Source organism: Molothrus ater, chromosome 2 (genome assembly GCF_012460135.2).
Source record: "Molothrus ater isolate BHLD 08-10-18 breed brown headed cowbird chromosome 2, BPBGC_Mater_1.1, whole genome shotgun sequence".
NCBI lineage: Eukaryota > Metazoa > Chordata > Aves > Passeriformes > Icteridae > Molothrus > Molothrus ater.
Genome location: NC_050479.2, coordinates 60,597,719 through 60,616,400, shown reverse-complemented (window position 1 = coordinate 60,616,400; position 18,682 = coordinate 60,597,719). Strand labels below are relative to the sequence as shown.

General features: G+C 40.5%; 1 protein-coding gene across 1 annotated transcript in view; it reads left to right on the top strand.

Annotated features, from left to right (window-relative positions):
- EPSTI1 (epithelial stromal interaction 1) overlaps window positions 1-18,682 on the top strand; it is a 50,103-nt gene that overhangs the window by 11,215 nt on the left and 20,206 nt on the right. Inside the window, exons 3-6 of the mRNA XM_036378957.1 lie at window positions 1,939-2,022; window positions 5,876-5,949; window positions 6,580-6,663; window positions 12,306-12,379. Of these exons, the coding sequence (XP_036234850.1) occupies window positions 1,939-2,022; window positions 5,876-5,949; window positions 6,580-6,663; window positions 12,306-12,379 (316 nt within the window). The remainder of the gene's footprint in view (window positions 1-1,938; window positions 2,023-5,875; window positions 5,950-6,579; window positions 6,664-12,305; window positions 12,380-18,682) is intronic.

The following is an 18,682-nucleotide window of genomic DNA, read 5'->3' as shown; positions in this document are numbered from 1 at the left end:
GGATTTTAGCATTTTATTGCTCTTGCAATTTTTATCCTCATTTTTACAATGCTTTTATATGTATAGATATAACAGTAATGTCAATGCTATGAGCATTCTCCATGATGATGTAGCTTTTCTTAAGAGTGACTCATCATCTGGCTTTACTTCATGCAGAATAAATCTTGTTGGAAGGGTTTTGGTAATTTCAGTGCAGGATTTGTTCAAGATGGCTTCAGCAAAACTATGCTGGAATTAGCTCTATCCAACTTTTACAGGATTGAATTCATATTGGGGAACCTTGAACAGTCTCAAGGTTAAGAGGAGGAAGAACAAAAATATAAATAAGAAATATTTTTGAAAATACTCCCATGTGGAAACAAAAGTGACTGCAGACACTGTTGGTTCTTGAACATGCATTTGAGTGTAGGTGGTTCTTCTACTGAAACTGATAAAAGTAATTTTAGGTGGAAAGTATTTGTGGATATAGGTTCACTTTTGCTTAGCTTTGAGTCTTGCTGGTGAAAGTAGCTAAGCAGGAGCACCCTGCTTAGCTAGAATCTCTACCAGAAAGATCAGGCATATGTTGAAGTCTTTTATTGGCAAAGTTACAGCCAGAGTCAGGTGTGAAATTAATTCTGTATACAGTGGTGACTGACTGGGCACAGCAGTTCTACACACCTGGGCATTGATTTATGCAAGGCATGAAAGCTGAAGGAGTGTGAGTCAGCACTTCTCATGTCTTGAGTCCTCGAGGAAACAGTGCAATCAAATCCTTTCTTCTCAAACATTGTGAATTTGGCTGAAATGCTTTACCAGCAGGCTGGTGTGGATTGGGTTTCCTTTGGATGCAAGAAAGAAAATGGACTTATCATGAACCAAACTATATATTTTTGAAGGAAGAATAGCAGCATATCATCTTAGACCTGACTATGATGTTAACAGCAAAGGTGCTACTGCTCTAATAAAGATCTGTTTGCATTTGCACTTTGTGGCGCCCCTGTGGAAGGTCTGAAGCATGTCAAGTATTTCTGTCCTGGACACTGGCAGAAATAGGACCTCACTGGATGCAGTCTCTACTTAAATGCTTGTTTTAAAGGTGAAATAAAAAGCTGTTCTCTGTCTTTTGGGTCTCTTTAGAGGTTTACCCAAATACTGGCTTTATCCTCTTAGAGGATGGCTGGTGTTAGCCTCCAATAGCCATAGCCAGCCGTTATGATGCACAGTTAGTAAGAGTAAAATAAGCTTCCAGAGCAACTGAAGTGCTAGTGTAAAACACAGCTCCTCTTTCCACAGGCTTTGTTGGCCTTGCTATTTAAAGGAATTGTTGTGCTTTTCTCTCTGTCAGTCAACAAAGAGAGAAGTTAAATCAGCCATCCTGGAGCATATGGCTGCACCCCAGCTGTATTGACTTGCACTGACTACGCTGGGAGCTTGCTACCCATCTCACATGTGGGTGCCTATGTTGAAGTGTCTTAATTTGAAGCTGATTCATGCATTCCTCCTGTTTTTATTTAGGGAGCATGTGGTTGGGAGGGAAAATTACTTTTCTTTTCCCTGCTGGAGGGCATTACACCACAAGGATTTCCCTCTATGCCGTAATAACATCTTCATCGTAAAAACTTCTGTTTTACCTGAAGGAATAAATACTGTGGCACTTACCTATAGGTTCCCAGGGATTAAAAAGCAGTCTATTAGCAGTCTCATAGCTGGTTTTGGCTTTACTTTTGGGGTTCAGTCCTAGGGTTGCTCACCATTACAGTCTCAAGTTAGGAAAAATGTTTGCCTTATTAGCTAATTATTGCAGTGACTGTGTAGCCTCTTGTGAGGGTGTCTGCATCTCTTGAGAAGCAAGCTGGTTCCTGGATGGTCTTCAGGATTACATGCAATTAGCAGTAATGGCTGCTTGTTAGTATTCCTCTAACTTACATATATTTATTTCTTTTTATACCTGCTCAGTTGCTAAGAAAGAGCTTGATGACCTGGAGCAATGGAAGAAAGAACACAGGCCAGGGCCAATTATGTTGGTGCCACAGAGACTGGGTAAGACATTTACATCAGCAATTGAGAATTGCAAAATTTAATTTTCCAAGGCATGAGACATTTTTAACTTTTTCTCTCTACTTAATAAAGAGATTCAGTCTCAATAAGGGCTGACCCTGAGCCTATTGTATGTGCTTTGTGCTTCTTGATGATCATGGCAAGGAAGATGTTTCTGAAACAAAACAGCACAGATTGTCACTCAAGAAATCTGTCAAGGGCAGGGTAGAAAATCTGTACTACCATTTGGGGAAAACAGGTGGATTAACCCTCCTGCTGTTTACACTGTCTGTGGTTGATGTCTCTGAGGGGGCACGCACTTGTCATTAGTGTGCAGATGGACAGCATGTTGGAGACCCTCCAGTTACCCATAAGAAAACTCTGTGTCTGCGTGTGCTTTCCTGGCTGTTGGCTCTTGAAGAGGCAAAAGTGATCCCTGCAGCCTCATCATTTGCAGGCTAAATGTGTGTGAAGCCCTGTATTACCAATTTTTTGAAGATAACAGACAAGTAAATGAAAAACAGGATAAAAAGCTGCAAGAACTTAAGACACCCTGAACATAACTGATGTGGTTGTTAAGATAAGCAAGATGTTTTCTAGATGGGTGAGAGGAAGTGTAGGAGGTATCTTAAATTGTAACCACTATAAGGTATTGAATTTAGTGATATTTCAGACTTAGTTTTAAAAAGTTTTAGAAAAGAAGAGCTGCCCTCCCTTACCTTGGCTTTTGTAGGAGAATTTGGGGTGCACAGTGCAGGATGTGGCTGCTTTGACCTGCAAATTAGGTTCTTTCTCTGCCAGGCTACACCAGATAAGTTTGTGGTGGTGTACAGTGTATAAAAATAGACAGCAGGTGGGAGATAGAGGAATTTGAACTGACTTCAACCCAGAGCTGATTTTTGGCTCAAGGTGATCCTGGTCCCACATGTTCTGCCCTGCAGCTGAGTCGCAGTTGTTTGCAGTGGTGGCAATGCCCTGTATGCAAATCGTGTGCAGTTGTGTGGCCAGACACAGCCTTTGTGAGTTCACGTGTAACATCTGCTTCTTGCTTGTGGGTAGTTTTTAGAAGACATACTTCTATCACAAAAAGACAATAGAGCTTTTTGCTGAAGAAAGTGAAATCTGGAAAAAGAAATTTGGCATATTTGGTGTGTGCAGGCTGACTGAGGGTGTCCTTAAAGCTGCAGGGACTGGGTGTCAGGAGTCTTAACTTCTGGCCCCACTGCATTTAAAATCCTTCTGGGCAAAGAAGAAACTTAAGAGGGAAAAAAAGAAAAGTAAGAAAATATGATATCATTAGTCACTCTCTAGCTGCCACTTAGACTCCTGGAGGCCGAGACACAGGTACTGTGTTCAGCACCTCTGAAAAGAACTGAGGTGCAAAGATTATTAGAACATATCACTCCCACAGGAACAAATTTGGAGCTGAAATGGCATCTCTAATTTCACCCCTGTAGGTACTCATTAGAGGAAAAAAGTATCATGTGTTATTTTCTCAGAGTGGTTTTAAGGGACTGCGCATCTAGTCCAAATCACTAAATAAAATCACTAAATAAGGTTGAAGTTTCTTAAAGTTTTTTAACAATTGTGGTTTCCACAGGGAAATAAGTATTCTGGCTTTCAATTCTGTAATATTTGACTGGCAAACTTTCAGGCATCATGGAGAGATGAGAGCAATGAAGGATGCAAGTTCTACTCTCCTCTGTAAGCAACAAGCGGAGCAAAAAATCATGCCTGATAAATGCAACAGTCTCTTTTCTGGTATTATTATATATGATCACAACACCCTCTGACTTCAGTGAAGCATTTGACACATTACAGCCAAGGCAAATTGAATGAATTAAACCTGGCTGAAAGGCTATAGGCAATTTCTAATAATTATCAGAAAAATGTTTGTTCCAAGGCAACATCCACTAGTACCATCAAAACAACTACAGTGTACAAAAGAAATTTTGCTATTAAAAGGATAAAAAAAGAGAAAAATTAGGCATTTAGTAGGTTTTAAAACCTGTTTAGCGATAGTTTTATTTTCTAGACCTGGGGAAGAAGCACTCTACAATGCCAGCTGTATGCTTATTGCTACTTTGAGCTTATTGCTTGTATACTCTATGGCCATTCTCTCTGGAGAACTTATCTTAGGGATTTATTTGTGTCCATAGAAATGTTGCCATGCTTAGGGTATTGATCTCCCATTCACTGAATGTCACAAAAGCTCCTAAAGATTAGTTACCTTCCATTAGTAAATGGAGAGAGCTACCTTTAGAAAAGAGTGATCCCTCCTAGTATTTCTTACATTTCTGAAAGGTCTTGCAATTCATACAATGGTTTGGGTCTGAAGGCAACTTAAATATCATTCAGTTTTAACTGCCCTGCCATGGGCAGGGATACCTTCCACTAGACCAGGTTGCTCAAGGCACAATCCAACATGGCCTTGAATACTTCCAGAGATGGGACATCCATGGCTTCTCTGGGCAATCTGTGCCAGTGCCTCAGCACCTCACAGTGAAACATGCCTTTATTATATTCAGTCTAAATCTCTCCTCTTTCAGTTTAAAGCCATTCCTCCTTGTCCTATCACTATACGTTCTTGCAAAAATTCCCTCTCCAGCTGTCTTCTAGGCCCTTTCAGGTACTGAAAGGCTGCTAGGAGGTCTCCCTGGAGCCTTTTCCTCTCCTGGGGAAACAATCCTGGCTCTCTCAGTCTTTCTTCACAGAGAGGTGCTCTAGCCCTCTGATCATTTTTGAGGCCTTCCCATGGACTCCATCCAGCAGATCCATGTCCTTCTTCTATTGGGGACTCCAGAGCTGGCTGCAGCACTGCAGGTGGGGTCTCACCAGAGCAGAGGGGCAGAATCACATTCCCTCAACTGGCTGCCCATGCTGCTTTTGATACAGCCCAGGATATCAGGCACCTAAAGTAGCACAGATTGGTCCAGCTGCTTCTATAGAATTAGGAGGCACATAGAGGGGAATTTCTCATGAAAACAGTAAATTGTGGAAATACAGCCCCCATTCTCAGAATGGAGTAAGGGCTGTCGTTATTTTTTGCAGCAACTGAAGGGAATAAATTATTTCCCTTCCTACAGCAAGAAAATACTTTGGAAAATAAAGCAGAATAATAGAATTAAAGTCACTCCCTCAATCCCTTGAGACCTAGTATCACTTTCTTTGTGTGGTTGGCTTCTTTGTTTGTGGGGATTTTGTTTCTTTTTACTGAAGTCTGAACATTATGGCCAGAGCTTTAGATGTTCACAAAAGAGAATCTATGGCTTTGGAAAAGGATGCTTTCTTCTAGCTGGATATAAATGTGAGGTCTGTGGGAAAGGCTTTTACTTCCATTTCAGAAAGGGGGTTCTTCCCTGAGCCCCAAGACATTACTTAGAAAATATTAAAATGATAGCATCCCATTGGAGCTGGCAGAGTCCAAGATCCTAAATTTGATAAAAGATAAACTGTTTAGCAATAGAATTTCTGACTGCATGTGTGTGACAAACTGAGCAAAGGTGGGGATAGCTGAATGTGAAAATGAAAACTCACCTGCAAAGCATGACTGATTTTCTGAAAATTGAATAGTTCCTCAGTAAACTGATCATATATTGTAGGGACATATTTGTTGGTAGAGTGGATGATACAGTGGGTGCTCTGTAAATAATAGACAAGTGCTTTTGATGGATGAAAAAATGATCAAAAAGGTCTCCTATCTGTTCTCTTTAATGTCAGACAGCCACTGTAATTATGAAAAATTTCCTGTATATGCATACATCCAGTCTGTTATATTGTTGTATTTTGAAATGACCGGCATTTGCAGTTAAAATGCTCATACAAAGTGCCATTTATATTTTTGGTTTTTTTAAAGGTGGAAACGAATCAGAGGCTCAAGTACGACAAAACCAACAAATGATTCTCATGCAATCTAGATACCAGAAAAAGGTCAGTAAGAATAAATGTGTTTATTTTTAGAACTCAAAAGAAAGCTTTTTCTGTAGTGTTTTGTATGACTATAAAATGAACTCACAGCTGCTTGACAGGAGAAAGTCATGAAACCTGAAGGAAGCAGCAGAAAATCAGAAACTAATGTTCTGCACCAAAGAAAATGAGAAATCTTTCCATAAATATGTAGCAATATGTATCACAGATGATATCTCAAAAAACAACCAGAACAGTTGTAGAGCCACTTAAATGCCATGCTGTATCTTCCAACATGCTGCTTTATGCTTGGACTAATTGATCAATGTACCACCCTGTCCCGTGCTTATGTGGAAATGTTGTTCCTGTTACAAGAGGTATAAATGCTTGCAAGTTATCAATCAGCTGTGTGAGTCCTTGCATGGATGCCCATTTATCAGTCCTAGATTTTTCAGTCTTCTTAAAGTCAATATTGCAGTAGCTGTTGCAGAGCCTCCATTATTCAGTGTCTTATTTTAAGTGAAAAAAAAATCCAGAAACTTTCCCCTAACACATTTTAGATTTGAAAGATGAGCACGATAGGAGTCAAGTTACCTTATGTGTTCCTTGTATACATAAATATGTAAAATAACTTCCTATGTTTATGTCATGCAGCACAAAAGAGAAGAGTATGTAAAAGCAAAAAAGGCAGCTGAAGAAGCTGAAATCCTGAAAAAGAAAGCAATTCAGAGAGAAAAGGTAAATCTGGTTACTGCAGACTTGAAGCCATATAACAGTTCATGTCTTGATGTTTGATTTTGCTGAGCTACATGGAGCCGGCTAATTAAATTAGTGGTAGCCCTGGATGGTATTGAGGAATTAGGAAATGTAGTTCTTCTCCTCTTCGTTGCTGACCGAAGGATGCCTGCCCAGGGTTTTTGGGGGCTTGAGTGTTCCTTTGGCTCATCAGAAACTCCAGCCTTTCAGTTGCCTCTATCTGGCAGAGTTAGCAGAAAAGGAGGTCAGGAGTAAATTGTGTGCAGGTTGTATGATTCACTTTGGCATGAGCTCCCTCTCTAAGATTGGATTGTAGCAGTTGGCACAAAGACCTTATAGAAATCCATAATTGCCTGTGCACATGGGAAGAATACTCGAAAATCCAGCCTGTCAGGTTGGAAAAGATATCCAAATCATGGAAAGGTCAGTGTAGTCTACCTGCATTGCGATGAGAGCACCCTGAAATTCAACTGCCCCTCCAGCCCTTCTACGGCCAACACACACAAGTGTCTTGCTAATAGGCCAGATCACTCTTCCTTCTAATATTCTCTGTATATTGACACCAATGATAGTTCACTCGAAGATTTTCTTTTATTATTTTTTCCTTTTATTAAATTTTCTTTTTATTATTATAATTGTTTTGCTTTCTCTAGTTATTCTCACAAAGCATCTCCTTCTTTGTGCTGCACAACCCTTTGTAAAAGTTCATTTCTGTCTCCTTGGTGGCAACCAAGTAGTACTTGCTTGAGAATGCAGTGTGGAATTTAAACGAAAAATGAAAGGAGAGGGAGCACGATACTGATATGCTCATTAACAAGGAGAGAAAGAGAGATTTCAGGTTTGCAACTTTTGTCTCCACAACAGTAAAAATGATTTTCAGTGCAGAAACTGAATGTTGAGAGTTAATTAAAAAGTCGTCGATACTGGTTGGCGTGCAAGGGCATGCATAAACAAAAATAACTGTATTTGCTTCTAGGTGAGGGTTAGTCTGTTCCTGGTCTCTCAGTGGATAGTATTATACTTTTGGCATAAGCCTATACACAATAGCTTACAGGGACAATAAATACTATCTCCTGAAATTGTTGTTAGCTGTTACCATCTCATGTACAGCTCCAGACACAGTGATGATAGCAGTGGAAGAGAGTAGATTAATTATTTAATATATGTTATTTGCCTGTGGGCATTGGACAAGAAAAATGTTACAAGACTGCTATAATTTCTAGTTACGCCTGGAAAATATATTGATGTATCAGGTTTGTTTTCATGCTCTTTAATTTCCTTACCTTCACTCCCACAGATTATAAAATCTTTATAGATGTTGTAGATAGTAAAACCATAAGTATCTGTTTTTGCTGAAGGAGGATGCAACATTGCAGCAAACATCTTTGCCAAACAGACTAATTTGACTAAATAAACATATACCCACAAAGCAATCACACAAAACAGAGGTGTGTGAAAGGGAAGTCTTAGTTTAAATTTGTTTATTCAGATTGTCTTCCACAATACTGATTGAGCCGATGGAGATTTCTTCTTGGAATATGATTAGGTATTAAATATTTAAACTTTTAAGAAGGGCATGCTGAAAAGCAACTGGAAAGTGCCAATTTGGCTATCTCACCCTGTCTACAGATTAAAGGCTCCCAAGATCCGAGAATGACACGGATCCTACTGGTGCTGTACAACCAGTGTTGGGCTCTGTTTACCAAAGGAAAGGAGCTTTTTATTTGAAGTGATAGATTTGTATTCAACTGCACCTGTAGGGCATTGGCTGAGAGCATGTCTTTCTGCAAGTTCACAGGCTGTCTTTTCTTGATGGCCAGCCCTTCTTTTGCTCAAGGTTATAATTCTTTCAATAAAAAACAAATTGTGTGACAGTCTGAGAGGAGATAATAGCTAGCCAGCTTTATCAGCAGGAGCCCTGGAACTTTCACAGCTGGAAAGCTTCTTTGCCAACAGACATGAATGGTGAAGCCCTACAGACTAATGTGCAATGACTAGAACGGGTGCTGATACTCAGCTCAGTTCTTTCTTGGTTGTAATGATGATGTACTGTAAGCCAGTGCTGCTTGTGAACTTAGGGTCTGTTTATGTTAGTGTTTTAATGCTGGTTTTGCAGAGAAAAGCAGCATTCATTTTCCCATTATCTTTGTGAACAAGTGAAAACTGTGAGTCTGCCAAAGCAGTACCCAAATACGAAGGTTGGCCTCACTATCTGTACGAGTCCACCTGCCTCTCTCTGTCATTCTTTAATTAACCATGGGGTTATTAGCTGCTGGAAGACCAGCTTGGCATCTACCTTGTCTCTCTCTAGCTTCCAGAGAGAGGAAAGAGTCTTCATTCTGTGCTCCAGAGGGCCACCTTGTGTGAGCAAATACTCAGATCTCCCGTGCACTTCAAGACAAGCGGCTTGTCCTGGGACTGTTGGGGTTTGTTCATGGGGTAACTGGGTTTGGGTATTCAAAGCTAATGATGAGTGCTCAGTGAAATAATTCAGAAAGACTTTGTAACATAAGAAGGGAATTCCCTTTTTCTCTATTTTTCGCAGATGCTGAGATGTGTGTCTCATCCACAGAAAGTGTTTAAGTAAATGAGAGGTAGTTTTTTTATTATTTTCTCCTTAGTAGTAGATGTCCAGAGATGGTATTTTTTGCGCAGCCCTTCACATCACAGCGTTTGACCAGACTGGATCATAATTTCCTTTGTGTCTATTGGGTGAAAGGACTGTCAAAATTACCCAAAAAATAAGTAAGCAGCTTATTTTAAGCAAGCTGATACTTGGCTTCTTGTTTTCTAAACTTTTCTCATTTGTGTTGCATATAAAATTGGATGACTTCAGTGCAATGGATGTTTCCTGTGACTGAATTTCTGTTGCTGTTATCCTGACTTTAACATTTCCTTTTATAGTTTAGGTCTTGACTGATTATTAGAAGATTCAAACGAATTGAAATGAAAAGGCTCACTGTAGTTACGCTGCATGCAACATTTTTTTCTCTTACATTAGGTAGTAAACAGTCCTGCCATCTTCAGAAAGTGTCTTATTTAGGATAAGCTGTAATTTTGTTTTATTCTTTATCAAATCATGTGCTCTTTAATTTGACTGTATTAATCAGCATGAGTGGCCTTTTTTTAGGAATTTGTTAAAACTGGGCACTTTACAGACCTTCTGCTAACATTTTTCAATGTGTTTACCTTCAATAACACAGCTGTTCCACTCTTGGCTTTTTGAACATGGTGCCAAATGTGGAGTGCTTTGGCAATGTCTATTGATAGATTGTCATTAGTTGGAGAATGTGCCCTGTCCTGTCGCCTGTCACTTGCATGCATCCTTAAGCAGGTGTCCTAGGGTAAACTTCCAGAGTAAAAAATAGTCACACCAGCCACAAGTGTGTAATTTCAAGATGCTGGAGTTTTCTTCAGGTACCAGTCTGGTGGTAGAATAGCTGTAGGATATTCCTTTATTTTTTCATCTAGTGGGAGACAGGGTTGGTACTGAAGGTTTGTATTCATCAAAGTTAATATCACTGTTCTCTAGATGTCACTAGCTGGGAGCTAGACCACAAGAAGTCCTCTGAGATTTGGATTTTTTTGGAACTTTTTGAACTTCTCTTTTTGAACTTTCAGGAGTGTTGCAATATGATGGTGGATCCCACATCCAATGCTTTTTGAGAGGTCAAGGCATCAGCTTGTGGTATTGGGCAGTGTTGAGGAAAAGCCTGGGAGCTTTGGCTGGTGTCTCAAGGGTATCAGCATCACCTTTGACAATAACACAAGCCATAGATTTCTTTTCTGCCTCTTTCCTTCTTTCCTGTAAACTGTGAAGCTGCACAAACGAGTGGGAGTTTTTTTGCCTAACATATCATCTGTGTCTAGGTTAGGAGCAAACAATATATCCCCTGAACACTAAAATCATCCATACTGTGTAGTGATGTTCCTTACTACGGTTTGGTTAAATTATTTCAATTGCATCAGTATGTCATACATTCTGTCACTGTCTCTGCATGTCAAATGAGTGAACAGGACATCTTATTCAGAGATTCCCCTTCCTCCTTTTGTTTATTTCTCACTGCCTTTTTCCAAATAACAGCTTCTAAGTCTTTTGCCTTCCAGCAGTTTTTATCATTACACAACATAGTGGCTCTTCTCCTATCTGCAGACATCTGAAAGGATTTTTTTTCTTAATCCTGTGCATGCAAAGGAGGAATTTGCACTTGTTTTGCAAATCTCTTTCAGACAGTCATTCTTTATCCAATTAAAAAATATGCATCCTGAAATTGCCAAAGGCAAAGTGATTGAGTAACTACCAGCAGAATTGTAATTTTTCTGAAATGCTTTTCATTGCAGGACAGGAAGAAGATTATGGAACTGGGGATTTCAGCCCTGTTCTCAACACCCCTTACCCACTTAGATGTTTCCCCTTCCTTGTTCTCCCTGTCCTCGCACAGTACCTGTGCTCAGGCACTGTTCTCTCCCTGATTTGGGGCTCAGGCCACAGGAGCCATTTTCACCTACACCCCCCTTCCCATCTCTGCAAGGTATTGTCTGAAATTTCCAGGGCACTTTGTTCAGAGCAATGCCTGGTTGCTGGGTTACTGAGCAATTACCTTTTTTCCTTTTCAGGGTGGGCAATGAGCAGAGTGACATCCGAGAATGTATTTTTCTCCACATGAGGGTTGTCGTGATCATTTCTTGGGAGCTCTTTCTGGAGCATCCCCCCACCAACTTCAGTGTGGGAGTTCAAAATACAGCAGGCTGAAATCTCAGGCTGGAACTTCAAATTAGAATCAGTTTCATACACTGAACTGCCTTTTAAGTGCTCTTCCTACTGGACCTAACTGCATCCTGTGAGCCAAAACAAAAATTTGGCTGGCCTCCTTTCCATTGGAATTTAGTTTGAATTGCATGTTGCTGCTGTTGCAGCAAGTTCTTTAGTTTTGCTTTATTTTACTGTATTATTCTACTTGAATTTGGGATTTGGGCAGCTTAGATGATACTACCACTGGAAATTATGTGCAATTCTACATTGAGGGACTTAATAATTTGCGCGGCATCCAGATTTACGGACGAGTTTTACGTGTCAAGGATTTGGTTGGCTCTTGCACCAGATATGGTATCTGAGGCAGAAGAATGCTGGTTAAGTACAAATGTCTCCCACTTTCATTCATCTTAGCATGTATTCAGCTGGCCAGTACCTAACTCTCCTGCAGGTCAGCTCTGTGAGCTACATGCGTTCACATCGCTGCACTGTCAGTGCCACAGGACTATCATCTGCTTTGGTGCAGTGGCTTGAGTTTTCTGCCTTCTTGCAAGGACCAAGGTTGCATCAGCTGCACCCTGAGATGTCCCCCAGCAGGGCTGTGACATGATGGCTGTGAAGGCTCATAAGGCCTTTTGGGTAGATGGGTACTAGGAGCACCATGTCATTTTCTGATTTAAACAGGTCTCTTGACTAGGAGATGTTTGTTCATGAGTGAATACCTTTAAATTTAAGATTGGGTCACTTCTGTACCCAACTGCTATAGATCTTTTAAAAACAAAAATATTGAAATATTGGAATTGAAATAATTGATGTTTGGTTTTGGTTTTTTGGAAACCTCGAGTATTTTTTCCTGGTTTTAATGCTCTAGGCAGAGAGACTTGAAGTTAAAAAAAGACAAGAAGAAATGCAAAGAAGAGAGATGTTTCTTGAAGATCAAAAGTAGTAAGTAAAATTTGAAACCTATTACCTAAAATTCCTTATCTACTTGTCCTTTTGTTTTGTTTGTTTGGGTTTTTAATTATTATTTAATATTATCTTATTTGTTTGCATTTTTTCCCTGGTTTGGGGCTTAGGAAGGATTTCGCTTCTGTTGCTATTTTTTTCAATTTTTGACTTGAAACTTTTTTCAATTTTTGACTTGAAACTTGCCATTTCAAGAAAATGGGCACAAACTGGACCACGGGAGGTTCCTACTGAACACTTCTTTTACTCTGAGAGTGGCTGAACATGAGCACAGGTTACCCAGGCAGGTCGTGGATTCTCCATCTTTGAACATATTCAGAAGTTCTGGGCAGCTGTCTCAAGATGGCCCCATTTGAGCAGAGAGTAAGACAAGATGACATCCAGCAACCTCAATGATTTTAGGATTCTGTGAAATAATCAAGCCTCCTCTACACCTTATTCTATCAGAAATTTTGTCCTGTACACCTCTCTTAGCTTCTAAAACATATACTTTGAAATGAAAGTTGAGAATTATAAAATGACTTTGTGCTTTTGTTCTCTAACTGAATCAATATGCAATTATTCAATCCAAGACTAATTATAAAAAAAAAAAATCCAAATTACATCTCCACCCATTTATTTTGTTGATTAGTAAAGAAGTTTAATCCACATGTAAATAATGAGGGCTTCCTCTATTTAGCATAGTCCTACTTAAATGTGGAGATATGTTGTAAAGACCTATTTCCCAAGAATACCTCCTTAATATCAGATTTAGATACTGCCTAAGTCCTGATATAATTAATTCCACTGGCAGTGAAGTTCCTGCCTTGCCCATTCACTCCACCCCATTTATTTAACTGATCCAAACTGATTCTATCACATAATTAACACACAATGCTGTTTAGTCACCTTTACCTTTTTTATCTTTGGCTTCTGAAATTACTCACCTGTGTTCTTAGCCTGATTGATTGCTTTTTCCTCCTCTGTGACCTTTAAAGAAGTCACTTCTGTCCCATGCTAGTGGCTCCAGTTCCTTCATCATTTGCCCAGACTCTGTTCTCTGAGGTAGAGACATTTTAGTGCTTTGTCACTGGCTCCAGCTTTTCTTGTATTTTTCCTTTTGTTTCTTCCCATTTGGCTTTAGGCATAGCTCTTTGCCTTAATATGTTGCCTGTATTTGTCTCTAGATATTGGTGTTTGGCTTGCTGTTTATTCTGTTGTGGATGCCTACTCACAGATACTTTGATTCCTAAGGAATTCCGAAGACTGCACAACTTTAGATCTCTGCCTGTTTCTGACAGACTAGACCCTTTGATTCTCTTTGAGCCTAAAGCAACAGCAGACACATCAGATCTTTGCAGTGCAAGGTCCTCAGTTATGGGTCTTGCTTTTCCTCAGGGGATTGTCAGGGTTCTTGTCTTCTCATTTAATCTGATTTTTTATCTTAAGGCATATGCTGTTATGAATGACACATGTCTCTTCCCTTCTTCCCCCTTCCCTGCCTGTTCCTTTTTTTTTTTGCTTAAGGTGAAATGAATTCTGCTGTTGAGTGCTCTTTTCCATTAAAAGTAAATTTGGTTTTGCAAAAGCAGGCCCAACATGCCCAACCTTCTGAAACATAGGAAAACAGGAAAAAGCCACAAGTGAAAAATTCCTTTACCAAAAGGGTGGCCAAGCATCGAAACAGGCAGCCCAGGGAAGTGGTTGAGTGACCATCCCTGGTGGTATTTAAAAACACCTACTCAGGGAATGGTTGCTTAGGGAAATGGTTGAGTGCTGGACTTGGCAGTGCTGCGTTAGTGGCTGGTTCTGATGATCCTAGAGATCTTTTCAGCACAAATGATTCCATGTGGGCAGCCAGGCAATCCCAGGTGGTGCAGGAGCTCTGGCTGCCTGGGCACTTCCTGGCAGCCATCCTGCCCACTGATTAAGGAAAACCTTGTGAGCATTCAGCTGGCATCATCTCTGATGCCACTGAAAGTGGAGACGGACTCATCACTACAGTGTCTCAAGCACCATTGCTTGAATTTAACTGTCAGAACATTATTTGTATGTACTTTATATTGAACATACACTAGGAGGGCCCTGTAGATCCTTCACCTGGAGGAAGTGAGCTGAAAACCTACCTCCAGTGAATGCAATTTTGGTAAAGCAAAGCCCTTGCATGTTGCAGTGTTAAGGAAATTTTCCTGTCAGACATTTCAGGAGCCACTCTGTCAGTCACTCCACCTGAGCTGGGACTGAGGCCCCTTTGCAGCCATACACCCCACACTCACACCCCCACACCATGTTCAAACCAGGTTTCTCTCCCAGTTCAACCCCAGGTTTCCCACTGCAGACTCTCAGACACCAAGATACTGAAAATAATTTAGTCATGGTGCAATAACTAAATAATAAAATAGCAGCTTGAGCTGGTGCTTCCAAGGAGGCACCCTAAACAAAGGAACACCTGGGCTTTTGTCCCTTCCCAGTCTAAGCACAGTGGAGCTTGGGGGTTGTTGTTCCTGTAGTTTTTCCCACTGTCCATTCCCCTGGCCAAGTGGCTGGTCCCCAGTCCCTCTGTTATGCAAAGGGTTGGCAGTTCATGGCCCTTTGCCTGGGACTCAGGCTCCAGCCCCCCAGGGCTCAGCCTGCAGCTGGACACAGAGCTAGCTGTGCAGAATGCATTCCTCTGCAGACACAGTGACACTACTGCCTTCCCTGGCCTGAAGGAATTCTCTGGTGGGCACAGGAAGAGGAGGGTGTACCACTGGAGGTTGTTGAGCATGCATTGCTAAGAGATGTTGGCATTAAGGAGCCCAGCATCCAAGAGTAATCAAAAGCAGTGTGACATTTCAGATTCTGTGAAGTAACTCCATTGAAGTACTGCTGGTTATTAGTGACATGTTCACATAGAAGTGCTTGGTATTTAGAGATGTGCTTTTGCCTGCCATGCAAAAATGAGTGACTCATTACTTCCCTCCTTTAAGGCCCTTAGTCTAGAGGCAAAGAGAACAAATACGAGGTTGTGCCCCTTTCCTCACTGTCTCTGCTAGGGTATTTTGATCTCCTCTGCTTGCTGGGAATGGAGGAAAGGAAGGTCATGTGCTGCATATAAAGCAGTGACCTGTGCAAAGTCATGGCCTATAGAGCCATTTCAAAAGATAAGCTCCCTTGTTAGTCTGTCCTCTGTAAGATCTGTAGCTGCAACATCACAATTTTCCTGAGGAGATCAATGCCTACCAGCAGTCTCATTAACTGGGAAACCTTTTAAAATTGATCACCACCTCCAGCTGTATCAGCCTCCAAGGGGTACAGCCCAATCAGTACCTCTCCTGCATGAAGTGCCGCTTCTATTTGATAAGGAAAAGCACTTAAGATTCTCATGTCATTAACATGCTCTGACAATAAAGTATGATGCTGCCCAGAATTTTGTTTTTCTGATTAAATTCCTGTCAATAAACAAGAACTTCCCACTGAAATCCCCTTTCAAAGCATATAACACGAAGTGAGTGCTAAAAAGAAAGATTGTCTGTAACCTTTTGTGCTGTCTACAGAATATAGTTATTTCCCATCCCTTGAAGGCCTTGATAGCTTCTTTGTGTGCAACAGGTCCTTGAAAGTCAGCTGTATCTGTTACCACAGTTGCTTAAATATGTGTTTGTGTCTTGTGAGAATGTAGTCTAGACAGGCATGTAGACTGCCATGGAAAAGTCTGCAAGCCTCACAATTTTGGGATCAGCCCCTCCTCTGACCCTAGTGGACTCAGGCTTTGTTCAGCGACTAAAACAGAAAAAACTTACAAGGTGTCTCCTGAAATAGCTGTGTATTAAAAATCTTAAGAGCACACAGGAGCAGACTTTGGGGTGGAGAAGTTGCTGCATAGCATGATTACTGTAGGTTGTACTAACAGAAGAGAAGCACATGAGAGATTTGTTTGTGACAGTGTTGCTGTGGTTCTGTCCCTGCAGATACCAGATTTAAAAAATGGGGAGTTGACTTTTTACCAGAAACTACTTATACATGAAATTGACTCCTTCCTTCTGAGTCAGGGTAACCTGGATGTGTTTTGTATTATTGGCCTGATTGTCTTTCTGTCAGAGTGCATTAGAAGGTAATGGAGGCTCGTGTAGTCTGTACTTTGCAATTGCTAATCCATGGGAGGGAACAACTAAGTGCACATCTTTCCTAAAGGACACAAGGAACAGAACTTTTCAGGACATTCCCTCTTTAGTTAGCAGACCACATTTGTCATTTAAACCATAATGAGGATGGATATGTAATGACTGGCTGTTTCAGAGGCTTGCTGTGCAGGCTGTGTGGATCTGTGTCTGAGCAGTAGGATGTCTTACCATGCTGTTTTGGCCCAGATCTCTAGTTAGATGCTTTTATTAAATTTGTATTCGACTTCCCAGAAATTGTAGTGTTGGATGGGGTCCACTGTTTTTCTAATAGTCATCTACACTGTTTTTCTAACAGCTGTCTACCTATTTATTTAATGGAAAAAGTAGTCTAAAAAATAGGGTTACTTTCTAATACTACTTTGCTACATATTCATGCCTCTGTTTTTGTGAAGGTTGTATTCCTGTAAAAATTCCTGGCACGGCTGTACTCGGGTACATGTGCTCACTCAATATATTCTGCTCAGAATTTGGAGCTGGAAACAGATTTTGCCAGAGTGTCTCTCAGTGCATATTCCAAACACAATGCAGGAGGTTCACCAAACCAAGCTGATATACACTTGCCTGCCAAAGCAGCTTTCTCAAAAGTCATAAAATGCAGGAGAATAAAACCTGAATCAAAACAGAATTTTTATTTATTTATCAATTTTTACAGGATAAATGCTAGTGTTCTTGCCAGTTTTCAGTCCCCTATGATGTGTGGTTCAAACAGCAGGCTGGCAACAAATTTTCCCCACAGAAGTGCAAGTGTAAACCTGACCAGACTTTTAATACAGGTTGCTAAAGAGAATGAAAGAGGGCTCACACAAAAAGCATTTGCAGCCTTGAGAATCCTTTGTTTGCTTCTTTTTGCCACAATTGTCTTCATTTTGTTCGTTTGCTCCTGATTATTTTAAGCGTTGTCAATTATTTAGCTAACAGGCAGAAAACTAGGCTTTTATAGACATCCAAAGGGGCTCTCTTGAGTGTAATAATGAAAGCAGTTTATTGAACGCCTGTGAGGTTGCCTTCTAATTGTGCGCATTAATCTGCCCATGCAAGCTGGCTGAAAATATAGAAGCAGATTGCACATGCAGATGGAGCACACGGAATGGAATGCAATAGACTTATACGAAACTGCATTTTCCTTAAAACTGGATTTATGCTTATTACTTCAGATAATAAATGAAGCTTACATCTAAAATAACATCCAGGGATACTGGATGACTTGATGGGAGGAACGAATAGCCAAGCTGTGTTATTTCATCCAGTCAGGGAAACAAAAAAAGCAGGTGGGTTGTGAGGATAGATTAGTTTTGAGTGTGGGTAGAAAATGATGAAAATAATTCTGCTGAGAAAGTTGCTTTTTATTTTTCTTTGAACACCCTATTTTTATACTTTCTTGAATTCTTATACCTAAGATGAACTAGTGCCACTTTTTTTGTTCTTATCCTCAAACTCAGGAACAGATGCTCAAGAGCTTGCAGACAAGAAGTCCTCCTAGCCAAAGACAGCAGTGTTTGATAACTATCATTAGGTTTGTCCAAGTCATCTGTGCTATGATCTTGCATTAGTGCCAGTGAAGTCTGTGAATACTGTATTAAGCTTGGTATGTGGCTACTGAGAGGATTTCTGTTGGAGAACAGGTGGACTAAATATCTAGAGAATGGCCTTTCTTCATAGTAAGGGGCATTGCAGAAGAGCCATCAATATCATACATGAATTTGATGTGTTAACAATTTCATGTAATTTTTTTACCATATAGCCTCTGACAAAAGGTGAGTCCCCCACCTCACACACCATACACACCTCCAGTGTGTGTGGAGTGAGCACACACTCCAGAAATGAGCATTAATTCACACTGGTAATTTTGGACATGGCTGATGTTTGTTTATTATTCTTACCCAAAAAGTGGACTCTGTCCAGCAGCTCAGGATAAGAATTGAGGTACAGGAGAACCATCATCCCCGTGGAGTTGAAGGCATGTTTGTTGCTGAAAAAGAGAAATGCTTTTACTACCTTGTCCCTTATCATGGGACAGCTGTGGGAAACAGGGCAGTTATTTATAACCTTCTAAATTTATTTAAACTGAGTAAACTGGCTGTGGTACACCTCTGCAAAGAGGAGGGAATGTGAGAGGAAGCAAGTGTAACTGTGTACTAGC